Source organism: Rhincodon typus, unplaced genomic scaffold (genome assembly GCF_021869965.1).
Source record: "Rhincodon typus isolate 14 unplaced genomic scaffold, sRhiTyp1.1 hic_rhity00001375, whole genome shotgun sequence".
NCBI lineage: Eukaryota > Metazoa > Chordata > Chondrichthyes > Orectolobiformes > Rhincodontidae > Rhincodon > Rhincodon typus.
The window spans coordinates 9,634-26,151 of NW_025967013.1; the positions used below are offsets into that span (position 1 = coordinate 9,634).

Genomic DNA, 16,518 nt, shown 5'->3' on the forward strand with positions numbered 1-16,518 from the left:
CTGACCTAATCCGTGACCTAATCCCAACAGATAAAAATAGGAATGTCAGAGGTTCTGAGAACTGACTTGGAATGAGGTGGCACTAGAGGAAAGAACTTTCCATGTGTAAATAAAAGGTAATGCAATGATAGGGTACTGACCTCTGTGGAGTAATTTCAGTTACAACATTGGCATCAACCTGATGATGTGGAAAATTGCCCAGGTAAAAGGACATATCCAACTCTACCAATTACCACCCTACCGGTCTACTCTCAATCACCAGTAAAGTTAAGGGCAGGAGATACATGGGAACATCACTCGCTGCAAGTTCCCCTCCAAGCCACTCTCCATCCCAACTTGGAAATATATCGCTGTTCCTTCACTGTCACTAGGTCAAAATCCTGGAATTCCCTCCCTAAGCCCATTGTGGGTGAACCTACAGCACACAGACTGCTGTGGTTCAAGAAGGCAGCTCATCACCATCTTCTCAAAGGGCAATTCGGGACAGGCAATAAATGCTGGGCCCAGCCAGCAACACTCCTGTCCATGAATTAATAAAAAAAAAACATGGCTCCCGTGGCATAATCCTCAATTCCCCAACTGATTAAGAATCTATCTCAGCCTTAAATACATACAAGGACCCTGCCCCCACAGCTCTCTGTGGCCAGGAGTTCCAAAGACTCACAACCCTCTGAGAGAAGCAATTCCTCCTGTCAGCCTTAAATTGGTGCCCCTTTATTCTGAGACTTTGCCTCTGGTCCTAGACTCTCCCATGAGGGGAAACATCCTCTCAGCATTGACCCTGTCAAACCCCTTAAGAATCCTGTATGTCTCAATGAGATCATCTCTCATTCTTCTAAACTCCAGTGAGGAGATTCCCAACCTGTTTAGCCTTTGTACATAAGACAATCTCTCCGTACCAGGGATCATCCGAGTTACACTTCCCTGAGCTGCCTCCAATGAAATGATATCTTTCCCTAAATGAAGCAGCTAAAGCTGCTGACAGTACTCCAATATGGTCTCACCAGCACCTTGTACTGTTACAGTAAGACTTCCCTACTCTTAGAAAGGTCTGTTGGACCGTTCCATACTACATTATCCATGTGCAGTTCTTATGTTCTCAGGGATAAGATAAACATCATTGTATCAGGTTAAAGGTCCGATTGATCATACTGGAGATAAGACCCTCATCAAACCATGTTCCCTTTCATTCCAAACTCTCCTTCCCAAGGACCACAGATGGAGATTCAGGAACTGGGAATCCTCAGACCATAGATAGTAGCAACTGCAGATGCTGGAGAATCCGAAACAACAAGGTGCAGGGCTGGATGAACACAGCAGGCCAAGCAGCATCATAGGAGCAGAGCGGCTGACGTTTCGGGCCTAGACCCTTCATCAGAGCACCCTTTCTGCTCCTATGATGCTACTTGGCCTGCTGTGTTCATCCAGCTCTGCACCTTGTTGTCTCGAATCCTCAGATTTGTCCCTGTCCCATGAGGGATTCACCCAGTTTCACATGGACTCTCACCCACTCTATTGGAAATTCCAGGATTTGGGATGGATCCCATACCTTGTGCCTCCAATGGAAGGGCCGAAGAGGGTCAGCAGTCAATCTAAAGAGGTCTCGGAAAAAAGCCACAAAAATCACAAAGGCAGCACCCAGCCCTGATGCTGAAAGAGCTGCTCAGTTCCTGTGACACATTTCAGGCGCAACCGCTTGTCAAAACATTTTAAAAAATATTATGCTGACAAAGTTCAACAACTTTATTTAAGGGAAGTAGATATGGAGATGGTTCAGAGAGGCTGTGTGTGTGTCACAGAGAGCAGGAAGGCATGGGAGAGAGTGAGGCGGGGAGAGCGTGAGGGAGATAAAGGAGGAGGGAGAGAGAGTGGAGGGACAGAGAATGAGTGAGAGAGATGGGGGAGAGTGAAACAGAAGGTGAAGGGGAGAAATGAGGGTGAGTGAGTGACAGAGGGTGTGGGTGGTGGGGAGAGAGTGAGACGAGTCAGAGAGAGAGGGAGGGGGACAGAGAGAACAAGAGAGAGAGGGAAAGAGAGACACAGAGAGAGGAAGAAAGAAGAGAGAGACAAAGAGATGGAGAGAGAGAGAAAGGGAGAGGGTGAATGTAAGAGAAAGGGATAGTTGAAGAGGGAGAGAGCAAGTGAAAGAGAAAGGGGCAGAACAAATAGAAATAGGAATGATTTGAGAGAGACAGAGGTGGGAGGGAGGGAGAGGAGGAGGAAGGGAGTGAGAGATATGGGGAGAGGGAGGGGGGAGAGAGAGAGAGATGGGGAAGGAGAGAGAAAGATGGGAAGGGAGGAGGGAGATAGAGGGGGAGGGAGACAGAGAGAGATGGAGAGGGAGAGAGAGGGGGAGGGAGAGAGGGAGGGAGAGAGGGAGAGATGGGAAGGAAGCAAGGGAGAGAGAGAATCTGAAGCTTTTGTGTTCAACAGGGACTAAAAGACCGAATAATAACTAAAATTGGGTAAGTGTAATTTTTTGATGCTTTACACAGCTCTGGAGCAGATGGGGCTTGATTCCAGGTCTCTCAGTCCAGGGGTAGGGACACTACCACTGCACCATAAGAGGGCCCACCTGTGTCTGGTATTTAGTGGACGCTTCCTTTTCTGTTTCTACCTGTCACCCGAGTGATACGTTTTGTACATGCACTGAGACTGTAACAAGACACCATTGTGAACAGACTTGGATCTGTGCATGCTCCCCGTGCCTCACCCCACCCCCACCCCCACCAAGCCAATGAAAACACCATGTGGCCAGTCGTGTCCTGTTAAAGGCAATGCTGACAGCAATAAAAAAGTGAGGGAGGGGGTGGGGTGAGGTGGGGGGGTTTAGGGCACGTGGAAGGGGACTAAAGCAAATTGGAGTTGGAGGGGGAAATAAATCACTCTGCCCCCTGCCCACCTCTCCCTAAAGGCATCGAGACATTGATGGGCACTGCATGTTCTCTCTCCAATGACATCCGGGCATGAACATAACCACAGATTAAGTGTAGTTTCTTGTTGAATGTTAGGGGAGGGCTTCTCTCTGTGAATCCTAAACCTGCCTTATTAACTCTGTATCACTCCACAGTGACACTGCACTGATTCCGGTCTCCCACTCACCCGATAGAATGCATTCCCAGCTCCAAAACCATTTTGAAACAGTGACTGTTAACCCGGTCAGGCACTCTCAGTCCTGAGCTCCCCAGTACCCTCCCGGTCAGATTGGGGTAACTTTGTGCCCGGCTTTGTGGGCGGGCACTTGGACCTCCCAATGGAGGGGCTCATGCAGAGGAGCTGCATCCTCTCCCTCCAACAGAGAAGGTGCTGAGCCTGGACCCTGCCAGGCTGGTCAGTGCAGCCCCAAACCACCCAGAGACACATCTAACACTGACCTTCTCAAATCCACCAGAGTGACTGCCACCATCTCGTCTCAGATAGTTCCAGCACCCTCGCTCTCACCTGCAACACCAGACAGTTTGCTGGGGTATGTAATAATGTGGTAATTATATTGCAGAATTCTAACGTCCTCAACATTAACTGAGATAACAATAACCTAAAGGGTTCAGAGGAGCCTGATAGCATGAATTTTTTTTAAGAGTTATTCACAGGATGAGGGCATCTCTGACTAGGCAGCATTTATTGCCCATCCCTAATTGACCAGAGGGCAGTTATGAGTCAACCACATTGCTGTGGGTCTGGAGTCACATGTAGGTCAGACCAGGTAAGGATGGCAGTTTCCTTCTCTAAAGGATATTAGTGAACCAGATGGCAGTTTCCTTCTCTAAAAGACATTAGTGAACCAGATGGATTTTTCCGAAAATTGGCAATCAATTCATTATCATCATCATCATCATCAGACAATTAATTCTAATTTTTTTAAAATTTGAATTCAAATTCCACACATGTGCCCATGGCAGGATTCAAACCAAGTCCCCAGAACATTAGCTGGGTCTCTGAATTAATAATCGAGCGATAACACCACTAGACTATCACCTCCTCTTGATGTATTCGGGACAGGTTTTTATATCGACTTGTGGAAGGTCCAATACGGGTTGGCACAGTTCTTTGGGAGAAAGAAGCTGGGCAGGTGTCCAAGGTAGTATTCAGAGCATTTCAGTGACCATGACCACAACACCATCTGTTTTGAGTTTGTAAAGGAGAAGGAAGAAGATGATACGTGAAAAAGGATTTTGGATTGGAGCAGGCACCAGCTCAGATTGGAGCAGCCTGCGTCTGTTCATATGTTCTCCAGGTGCTTACTCACTCTGAGCCTCCCTGATGCTCACAGCCTCCCTGACTCATCTTGTCTTTTTACACTTTTTTCCCCCAGACTTAACAGTGGCAGAGAATTCCACAGGCTCTCCACTCTCTGGGTGAAGACTTTTCTCCTCATCCTTGTCCTAAATGGTTTGACTGATTAAGAATCTATCTCAGCTTTAAATATAAACAAGGACTCTGCCCCCATAGCTCTTTGTGGCAAGGAGTTACAAAGACTCACAACCCTCTGACAGAAGAAATTCGTCCTCATCACAGCCTTTCATGCCCCTTTATTCTGAGACTATGCCCTCTGGTCCTAGACTCTCCCATGAAGGGAAATATTTACCCTGTCAAACTCCTCAAGAATCCAATATATTTCAATGAGATCACCTTTCATTCTTCTAAACTCCAGTGAATACAGTGCCAACCTGTTTAGCCTTTGTCCATAAGACAATCTCTCCGTACCAGGGATCATCCGAGTTAAACTTCCCTGAGCTGCCTCCAATGAAATGATATCTTTCCCTAAATGAAGCAGCTAAAGCTGCTGACAGTACTCCAATATGGTCTCACCAGCACCTTGTACTGTTACAGTAAGACTTCCCTACTCTTATATTCCAACCCCCTTGCAATAAGGGCCCACATTCCATTAGCTTTCCCAATTACCTGCTGCCCCTGTGTGCTAGCTTTCTGTGTTTCGTGCACAAATTTCCCCAAGTCCCTTTGTGTTGCAGCTTTCTGCAGTTTCTCTCCATTTAAACAATATTCTGTTCTTTTGATCTCCCTTCTAAAATGAACAACTTCACATTTTCCCACATTATACTCCATTTGCAAACATTTAGTCCACTCTGTCAACCTATCAATATCTCTCTGTAAACTGCTTGTTTCCCAGTCACATCCTGAGTTTCCAACTTTTCTTTGTCGTGTCTGCAAATGTGGCTACAGTACGTTCAATTCCTTCCTCCCAGTTATTAACATATACTGTAAACAGGTGGGTCCCAGCATTGATCCCTGTGGAACCCACTGGCCATGGATCACCAACCTGAAAAAGAACCTCCTATACTCACTTGCTGTTTCCTGCCCATTTGCCAGTTCTCTATCCACACCAATTTACCACCTTCAACACCATGAGCTCTTGTGGTTAAACCTTTTGGGAGGTACCTTGTCAAATGCCTTCTGGAAGTCCAAATATAACACATCTACTGGTCACCCTCTATCCAATCTGGTTGAGACTTCCTAAAAAAATTCTAATAAATTAGTCAGACACTAGTTCTCTTCCATGAAGCCATGCTGACTCTGCTGGTTCGATTATGCTTTTCCAAATATTCTGCTATTACATCCTTAATAACTGATTCCACCATTTTTCTAACAATTTTCCAACCTTAGACTAATTAGCCCACATATACCCATGTTTTCCCTCACTCCCTTTTTGAATGGGATGTCACATTAGCAGTTTTCCAATCCTCTGGTACTTCTCGAGAATTCAATATTCCAAAAAAAAACAATGCATCCACTATCTCTGTAGCTCCCTCTTTTAGGGTTCTAGGATGCAAACCATCAGGACCAGGAAACTTCTTTGCCTTTAGTCCCATTAGTTAATCTAATGGTGATTGTATTTAATTCCTTCTCCCTACATTTTCTTTAGTATTAATGAGATGTTCAAAGTATCTTCCACTGTAAAGACTGATGCAAAATATCTGTTTAACTGCTTTGCCATTTTCTTGTTCACCAAAACTATCTCTCCAGATTCTCTTTCTCAAGGGTCGATATGCACTTTGACCTCTGTCTTCCTTTTTATATATTTAAAGAAACTCTTAATGTCAGTTATATGTTTCTTGATAGTTTGCTCTAGTAGTTTATTTTCTCTCTCTCTACTACCTTTTTAGCCCTCCTCCCCTTTGCTGGATCCTGAATTTATCCGTTTTCAGGGCTATCACTGACTTTTCTCTCCTTATATGATTTTTCTTTCAACTTAATACTGTCCTTAACTTCCTTGGTTAGTCATAGAGTCATGCAGCATGGAAACCCTTTGGTCTAACCAGTTTATGCTGACCATAATCCCAAACCAAACCTGTCCCATTTGCCTGCTCCCGGCCCATCTCCCTCCAAACATTCCTTATTCATGAACTTATCCAAATGTCTTTTAAACGTTGTAACTTTACCTACATCCGCCACTTCCTCTGGGAGTTCATTTCACACACAAACCAAAAAAATTGCCGCCACATCTTTTTAAAATTTTTCTCCTCTCATCTTAAAAATATACCCCCGAATCTTGAAGTCTCCAGATCTAGGGAAATGACACCTGCCATTCACCTTGTCTATACCCTTCATGATCTTATAAACCTCTATAAGGTCATCCTTCAACTTCCCATGCTCTAGTGAAAAATATCCCAGCTATCTAGCCTCTCCTCATAGCTCAAATCCTCCATTCCCGGCAACATCCTGGTAAATATTTTCTGAACCTTCTCCAGCTTTAATATTATCCTTCCTACAACAGAGTGACCAGAATTGGACACAGTATTCCAGAAGAGGCCTCACCAGCGGCCTGTACAACCTCAATATAGCGTCCCAACTCCTGTACTGAAAGGTCTGAGCAACGAAAGCAAGCGTGGTAAATACCTTCTTAACCACCCTGTCTATATGTGATGAAACCTTCAAAGTATTGTGTACCTGTACCCCCTAGGTCTCTCTGTTCCACAACACTCCCCAAGGCCCTACTTTTAATTTTATAAGACCTGTCTTTGGTTGTTTCACCAAAATGCAATACCTTGCATTTATCCAAATTAAACTCCATCTCACACTCTTCAGCCCATTGGCCCAATTGATCAAGATCTCTTTGTAATCTTAGATAACCTCCTTCACTGTCCACTATGTCACCAATTTTGGTGTCATCCACAAACTTACTAACCATGCCTCCTACATTCTCATCCAAATCGTTTATATCAATGACAAACAACAGTGATCCCAGCACCGATCCCCGTGGAACACCGCTGGTCACAGGCCTCCAGTCCGAAAATCAACCCTGCACCATCACCCTCTGTCGCCTGCTGTTTAGCCAGTTTTGTATCCAATTGGCAAGCTCACCCTGAATCCCATGTGATCTAACTTTACTAAATAGTTCACTATGCGGAACCTCATCAAAGGCTTTACTAAAGTCCAAGTAAACAAAAAGTTTGCAAGATGGTGGCAGACTAGGATGTTCTTGTCGGAGCCTCCTCTGCTCCACCTGTTCTTTTTCTTCCTTCTTTCTTTCTTTCTTCTTTATCTCTCTCCTTTTTTCTTCTTCTCTCCACTCAGCATCGGAGCCGGCAGCAAGTCCACGGCAGCGAGCCCTGCAGCCGCGTGTGGGCTGCGAGCCCCAGAGTACTATGGGAAAGATTCTTGCAGTTCGGAAGCATTGTGCAGGCAGCAAATCCTGGGAAACAGTGAGAGCGGGAGCGAACAGCCTCAGGACGATGAAGGGCCGAGACCCCAGGGCGACGAGGGGCCGAGGCCCCAGGACAAAGAGGGGCCGAGGTACGAATCCCGGTCCAGCGTGACTTACCTTGTTGTTGCCAAGTGCCGGTGAGGAGTGGACTGGAGGCTGGAGCAATGCAGGAAAATTGCTGGACTTGGGCCTGGCACCACATGCTGAGCTGCTGTTATCGGACTGCAATTTAAAACCTTTCACTATGTGGTAACTACCTCAGTAAGTAATGCTTATGCTTTCTTTAATGCTCTTTGGATAAGAACACTATACTTTTTTTTTACTCTGTAAGACTTATACCTAGGTATTTGTATCTAAGATGGCACTATTAAAAGGCAGCCATTGTAAAAACTTTTCACTGTACTCCTGTACTTCTGTAATGTAGTACAAGTGACAATAAAGAATATTCTGTTCTATTGTATTCTACAACATGTACAGCTCAATCTTCTTGGTTACTTCCTCAAAAACCTCTATCAAATTTGAGAGACACGATTTCCCTCGCACAAAACCATGCTGATTATCCCAAATCATTCCTTGCTCTCCAAATGCATATAAATCTTATCTTTCAGAATCACTTCCATGATCTTCCCCACCACCAACGTCAGACTCTATAGTTCCCAGGCTTCTACTTACATCCCTTCTTAAACTTCGGCAAAACATTAGCCACTCTCCAGTCATCCGGCACCTCACCCATAGTTATAGATGATGCAAATATTTCTGCTAGGGGCCCTGCAATTTCCTCTCTAACTTCCCACAAAGTCCTGGGATACACTAGATCAGATCCTCAAGATTTATCCACCTGTATATTTTCTAAGACCTCCAGTACTACCTCTTCTGTAATGTGAACTGTTTTTAAAACATCAATATTTATTTCTCTGAGTTCTCTAGCCTCCAATTCTTTCTCCACTATAAAAACTGACAGGAAATATTCATTTAACATCTTCCCCATCTCCTGAGGTTCAACACAAAGACAACCTCTTTGATCGTCAAAGGGATCCTACTCTCTTTCTAGTTGCTCTCTTACTCTTCGTGTACTTATAGAATCACTTTGGATTATCCTTATCCTTATTTGCAGGGGCTATCTCATACCCTCTCTTTGCCTTCCTGATCTCCCTCTGAAGAATACCCCTGCACTCTTTATACTCTTCACGAGATTTGAACCCAGTTGTCTATATCTATGATTCTTTTTTATTCTTTACTCAAACCTCTATATCTTCATTCATCCAATGTTCTCTAATCCTCCCAGCCTTACCATTCACTCTAAACGGGAACATAATGACTCCAAACTCTCGTTATCGCACTTTTGAAAACCTCCCACTTATCAGATGTCCCTTTACCTGTGAGTAATCTGCTTCAAGCAATTTTTGTAAGTTCTTGTCTCATACCATATAAATTTGCCTCACTCCAATTAAAACCTTAACTTTTATGGAAGGTTTATCCCTTTCCATAACCATTTTAAAACAAATAGAATTATATCACTAGATTCAAAGTGCTCCCCTTTTTTTAACCCTTCAGTCACTTGCCCTGCCTTATTGCCCAAGAGACGGTAAAGTTTTGCTCCTTCTCTGGTAGGAGCATTTACATGCTGATAAAGAAAATTTTCTTGAACAAATTTAAGAAATTCTTCATCATTCAAACCTTTAACATGATGATAATCCCAGTCAATGTTTGGAAATTTAAAATCCCCTACTGTTATAACCTCATTATTCTTACATATATCCGAGACCTTGTCACATTATTGCTCCTCTATTTCACTCTGGGGGGACTATAGTCCAATTCCATTTTAAGGTGATCATTCCTTTTTTATTTCTAATTTCAACATATATATTTTCACTGGATGATTTTTCAGAAATGTCTTCTCTAGCTACAGCAGTAATGTTTTCCATGATCAAAAACACCACTCCCCCTCCCCTCTTGCTTCCTTTTCATTCCTTCCTATAGCATCTGAAATCTGAAATATTGAGCTTCAAGTCCTGTCCTTACATCAGCCGTGTTTCTGTAATAGCCATAATGTCCCAGTGCCATGTTCCCATACATGCCCTGAGTTCATCTGCCTTATCTGTAAGACACTTTGCATTGAAATAAATGCAGTTTAATTGTTTAGAGTCATGGTTGGTTTATCCCTCTCTTGAATCTTTCCTCCGCACTGGGATCTATTTTTACTGAGGGTCATGAAGTTCCTCCTTAAATGTCTGTTGCTGCTTGCTTACTGTCTTTCCTGGTAACTTATCTTCCCCATTCAGTTTAATTACACTCTATCCTCATTTCATTGTAAAAACTGAAAGAGCTGCGGATGATGTAAGTCAAAAACTGTATTCTGAGGAAGGGCCATCAGACCCGAAACGTTAACTCTGATTTCTCTTCACAGATGCTCCCAGACCTGCTGAGATTTTCCAGCAACTTCTGTTTTTTTTTCTCATTTCATTGTAATTCCCTTTATTCACTTAAACACAGTTATTTCCAACCCAAGATTCTCACTCTCAAACTCCATATTAAATTCTGTCATAAAAACAGGAATTTCTAAAGAAACTCACAACTGTAGAAGGGTCACTGGACCTGACATATTAACTCTGTTTCTCTCCTCACAGATGCTGCTGGACCTGCTGAGTTTCTCCAGCACTTCCTGCTATTGTTTCAGATTTTGAGCACACATAGTTCTTTGTTTCTTCTTAAACTCTATCATGTTATGATCACTGCTTCCAAAGGGAATCTTTTCCTTGGAGATCATTTATTAAAGCTGCCTCATTACCCACTAGCCTGTTCCCTGGTTGGCTCCATAATATATTGCTCTTCAACTTCATCCCTGATGCAAGGAATTTGTTGTCATAGCTACCTTTAATTTGATTAAACCAGTCAACATAAAGATTAAAGTTAGTCAGCTATAATTATTGCTCCATTCTCTATACATGCTTCTATTATGTGTAAATTTGTAGCATTTCTACAAAGTGGTCACTGTTTGGGGTCTGTACACTCCTCCTACCGATGTCTCGTTCCCTTGCATCTCCGCCCAGATGGACTCTACACCATCTGAGCTTTGGTCGTCTCTCACAGTTGTCTTCATTTTATCTCTGATTAACAGCGCTACCACACCACCTTTCCCATCATGCCCTGTTCTCTCTGAAAGGACAAAGTTCCCTACTTGTTACGTTCCCAGTTTTGATCTCTTTGTAACTATGTTCCCATAATGGCTTTGGCATCATATTCATTTTTAACAATATGCACTGTCAGTTTGTTTACATAATTCCAAATGTTTCAGGCTTTAAGATACAAAGCCTTTAAGTTTGTTTCATTATTGACTTTCCCCTCGTTGTTTATGGTTCTTTGCTGCAATATGACATTCACACATTCTGTCCTTTTCTTTTCTTTCCTGGGAAAAATTAACAGCATCATTAACCAGCAAACCTACCTTGCCCTTTCCCTTGGATTTCATCATTTTCTTTGCAATTGAACCCAGCCCCTACTACTTAGTTTAAAGCCCAATCCACAGCCCTAGTTGTGACTGTCCAGCACTCTGCTCCCAGAATGATTCAGGTGGAGCCCATCCCATTGGAACATCTCCTTCCTTCCCCAGTCCTGGTACCAATGTCCCATGAATTCGAACCCGTTTCTCCCACATCAATCTTTAGTTTTGTTAACCCTGTGCCAATTAGCTTCTGGCTCAGGTAGCAATCCAGAAGTTATTATGTTTTTGGTTCTGCTTTTTAATTTAGCCCCTAGCTGCTCATATTCCCTCAGCAGAACCCCATTCCTCTTTCTACTGATATCGTTGGTTCTTACGTGAACCATGACAACTGGATCTTTCCCCTCCCAAACTAAGGTGCTTCTGTAACCCAGATGAGATATCCTGAATCCGGGCTCTTGGCAGGCTCTCAGTCCTGTCCACAGAGAACAGTGTTTATTCCCCTGACTATGCTATCCCCAATTACAACTATATTGCTGTTTTTATCCCCTTCAGCCTTGCGGCTTCCTATACCACGGTGCTATGTTCAGTTTGTTCATCCTCTCTACAGCCTATACTCTTATCCACACAAGGAGCAAGAATCTCAAACCTGTTAGACAAGCTCAAGAGCTGAGGCTCGTTCGGCACTACCTCCTGGATTCCTGGTTCTGGACTTTGCCTGTCATTGGGAACTTCATCCCTGTATTTACCCTGTCTAGTCCTGCTTGAATTTTACAGATTTCTATGGGAACCCCTGACTCATTTAAACACCAGTGAATATAATTCTAATCAATTCAATCTCTCTTTATATGTTCGTCCTGCCATCCCAGGAATCAGTCTTTGTTGAACTTCCTCCATATGCAAGTACTGATGAGCTCCATAGTGCAGCACTGAAAGTCAGGAAGGTGCCATCAGGAGATGGTGAGCTGGGACATGTCGGGTGCCAAGGTCTGTCGATGTGGGCTCTGTGTTTGTGCTCACTGCCAACACAGTGTTCCCTGGGAGGTTGGTGCTGGTGCCCAGGATAAAGACCCAGAGGAACAAGGGGTGAGCTGGAATCACTCAGTAATGACTGAGGGGAAATCTCAGCCAGTAGTTTCTATCGGGGGGGGGCGGGGGGGGGGGCGGGGGCGGGGGGAGGCACAATGAAACGGTGAATATTAACGAGGTAATCTGAGACGTTAATGAGGCAAATAGGCCTCTTGCAGCTCACTTCCTCCAGGTGTTGTTCAACAGGGACGAGTACTGATTCATCAGCTGACGGAGGACGGTATGTGGTTATCAGCAGGAAGTTTCCTTGCCCATGTTTAACCCGGAGTCATGAGACTTCATGGGGTCCGGAGTCAATGTTGAGGACTCCCAGAGCAACTCCCTCCCGACTGTATCCCACTGTGCCGCCACTTCCGCCAGTTATTTATTGAATTCCACCATCTGCTGTGGCTGGATTTGAACCTGGGTCCCCAAACATTACCTTGAGCTCTGGATTAATTGTCTAGTGACAATACCACTACATCAATACCTCCCCAAATGTATTCTTTGGTAAGTATTTCTTAAATGATTTGACACAGTACCTTTCCAACAATGGGAGACCCTATCAAAACAGTAGTGCCTGCTCAGTACTGACTCTGTGGCAGTGATATCTCACAGATTCACAGGGCAGTCAGGGTAAATACTCCAATGATATCTCACAGATTCCCAGGACAGTCAGGGTAAATACTCCAATGATATCTCACAGATTCCCAGTACAATGTAACTGACGCAAGTGCTCAGCAGTAGATCTCCAGCAGAGTGAATGTAAAATGTGATATAAAGACAATTTACCTTGTACAGATACACTGACGGCCTTTCCGCTATTGGACATGTTCTTTCCAACAATGTCACAGTAATAACGTCCACTGTGGCTGCTTTCTATGTCTCTGATGGTGAGAATGTAGCTGTTATGGATGAGATCTCTGAAAGATTGAAATTTCTCATTTTCGGTGTGATCTCTGGTAACCCCATCAGATTGGGAATGTGTCAGGATCTCACGACGGTTATCATTCCACGTTACACCAAGGTGTTGCACACTGCTGTGCACAATTGCACATTGTAACTGCACTGAGCTGCCCACTGCGACCCTCACTTGATCCGGACTGAGAATAACCTGTGGATTTGTCATCGTTCCTGAGGGATTGAACAGGAGAATAAAGCAACTGATCACCTGACAGGAATTTCTGAGAGTGTTTCATCAAACTTATTCTCTCTCTGTGAGGCTGACAACCAAACAGCTGACCCCCACCCCCACTCTGAGAGAATGTGGCGTGTGGTAGTATTGCGTAGATCTCAGAAAGGCCTAATAACTTTCAAACAGCTCGACTACACCACACCCATTTTTACTCACCCATGGGATATGGGTGTTGCAGACTGGGCTAGCATTTATTGCCCATTTCTAATTGCCCCTTGAGGTGGTGGTAGTGAGCTGGCTTCGTGTCCATGTGATGTGGGTTGACCCATGATGCCGTTAAGGAAGGAATCTGGGATTTGGACCCAGTGACAGTGAAGGAATGGCGATATATTTCCAAGGGGGGATGGTGAGTGACTTGGAGGGGAACTGGCAGGGAGTGGTGTTCCCATGTATCTGCTGCCCCTTGTCCTTCCAGATGGACATGGCTGTGGGATTGGAAGGTGCTTTCTGAGGAGCTTCAGTGAGTTGCTGTAGTGCATCTTGTAGATGGAACCTGAATGAATATCAGTAGTGGAGGGAATGGATTTTTGTGAATGTGGTGCCAATTAAGTGTGCTGCTTTAATAAAAGTCCTGCAGATGCACGACATTTAAACTAAAGCCAGAAAAGTGTGGAGAACTTCAGCAGGTCCAGCAGAATCTGTTGAGAGAGAAACAGAATGAACATTTCCAATCCAAAATCTGTTCTTTGGAACTGAAGGCTTCTGAAAAGGATGGGAATGACATTTGTCAACAGTGCAAAACCCATTGTATTTCAGCTCCTTTCAGTTCTGACTGATAGATACAGCACACCTAGATCTCAAAGCACCAGAAAATCTCTCACTGTGGAGGTCATTCATCCCATTGTGAAGGAACTACCCAGTACTGCCCCAGTCACTGACTTCCTCTTTCCCCATTGACCTTTCATTCATCTCCCTGGAAGGATTTGTCTATTTGCCTTTGAACAGCTCTCTCTCCAGCCTCCAGCTCCCTCTCAGGCTGAGTCTTCCCGATCATAACACTGCTTCTGAAACGAAGTCTCAGCCTCCTTCCTGCTGTTTTGTCTCTGAGGGCAGTAAGGTCACGGAGCAGGGAGCTCAGAGCAGATTAATAACATCTTCAGGAGCAGATTGATAAGGGCTGGTTCTGTATCTGCTGCTGTGTGAGCAGAGAGAAAGAGAGACAGAGAAAGAGGGAGAGAGAGAGAGAGTCATAGAGTCATAGTGTCATACTTATGGTCCAACCAGTCAATGCCGGCCATATTCCCAAATTAAACTAGTCCCTCCTACCCATGCTAGGCCCATATCCCTTCAAACCTTTCTTATTCATGTATTTTTGTAAATTTCTTTTAAATGTTGTCATTGTACCCGCATCCACCACTTCCTCTAGAATTCCACACACAAGCTACTGTCTGTGTTAAAAGTTGCCCCTCACATTTTTTTAAATCTTTCTCCTCTCACCTCAAAAATATGTCCCCTAATCTTGAACTGCCCCACCTTGGAGAACAGACACCTGCCATTCACCTTATTTATACCTCTCAGGATTTTATAAGCTTCTATAAGGTCACGCCTCAACCTCCTACACTCCAGTGAAAAATGTCCCAGCTATCCAGCCTCTCCTCATAACTCAAACCCTCCATTCCCGGCAACATCCTGGTTAATCTCTTCTGAACCCTCTCTAGCCTCATAATATCTTTCCTATAACAGGGCGATCAGAACTGCACACAGTACTACAGAAGAGGCCTCATCAACATCTTGTACAACCTCAACATAGCGTCCCAACTCCTATACTCAAAAGGTCTGAGCAATGAAGTGTGCTAAACACCTTCTTAACCATCCTAATTATATGTGAGGAAAACTTCAAAGAATTATGTATCTGAACCCCTAGGTCTCTCTATTCCATAAGACTGCCTTACTTTTAATTGTTTGAGTCCTCTCTTGTTTGTTTTACCAAAATGCAATACCTCACATTTTTCCAAATTAAACTCCATCTCCCACTCTTCAGCCCGTTGACCCAATTGATTAAGATCTTTTTGTAACCTTAGACAACCTTCTTCACTGTCCACTGTACCACCAATCTTGGTGTCATCCACAAACTTATTAACCATGCCTTCCGTATGCTCAGATAAATCATTTATATCAATGACAAACAACAGTGATCCCAGCACCAATCCCTGTGGAACACCACTGGTCACAGGCCTCCAGTCCGAAAATCAACCCTGCACCATCACTCTCTGTCTCCTGCCGTTAAGCCAATTTGTACCCAATTGGCAAGCTCACCCTGCATCCCACATGATCTAACTTTACTAATTAGTCTACCATGCAGAACCTTGTCAAAGGTTTTACTAAAGTCCAAGCAAACTTTGTCTACCACTCTGCCCTTGTCAGTCATCTTGGTTGCTTCCTCAAAAATCTCAATCACGTTTGTGAGACATGATTTCCCTTGCACAAAACCATGCCGACTATCCCTAATCATTCCTTGCCTCTCCAAATGTACGTAAATCCTATCGTTCAGACTCACTTCCAACAAGAGAGATAGAGATAGAGAGAGAGAAAGACAGAGGCGGGGGTCGGGGGGAAGTGTTGGGGGGAAGAGAGAGAGAGAGAAAGATGGAGAGAGTGAGAGAGAGAAAGATAGGGAGAGAGAGAGAGAGTTCATGAAGCCCCTTCCAAACCCACGACCACTTCCATCCAGAAGGACAAGGGTAGCAGATACACCACCCCCTGCTAGTTCCCCTCCAAGCCAGTCGCCATTCTGACTTGGAAATATATCGCTGTTCCATCAATGTCACTAGGACAAAATCCTGGAATTCCCTCCCTCAGGGCATTGTGGGTCAACCCAGAGCAGCTGAACTGCAGCGGTTCAAGAAGACAGCTCACCCCCACCTTCTCAAGGGCAATTAGGGACGGGCAATACATATTGGCCCAGACAGCGACACACCCATGTCCCGCAATTGAATAATAAACAAGTAACAATTTGACAAAAGACTCCAATAAACCCTGTGAGTTGAAATTGAAGCATTCTGGGTTTAGAATAGAGGTCAGGTATGAACAACACTCTCGGAAACACAGCACTGACAGAGAATAGTTTAAACAGATTAAACAGATACTGGAATTAATTGGTGATAAACGACCATTTCCTGCTGTATATCTCTCTCCCGGTCCTGGCTGAAACTG

The 16,518-nt window shown here is 44.2% G+C and overlaps 1 protein-coding gene across 1 annotated transcript in view; it reads right to left on the bottom strand.

Moving 5' to 3' along the window:
- LOC125481234 overlaps window positions 1-13,299 on the bottom strand; it is a 19,322-nt gene extending 6,023 nt beyond the window's left edge. The window contains exon 1 of the mRNA XM_048592520.1: window positions 12,963-13,299. Within this exon, the coding sequence (XP_048448477.1) occupies window positions 12,963-13,299 (337 nt within the window). The remainder of the gene's footprint in view (window positions 1-12,962) is intronic.
- Window positions 13,300-16,518: the final 3,219 nt, after the last annotated feature.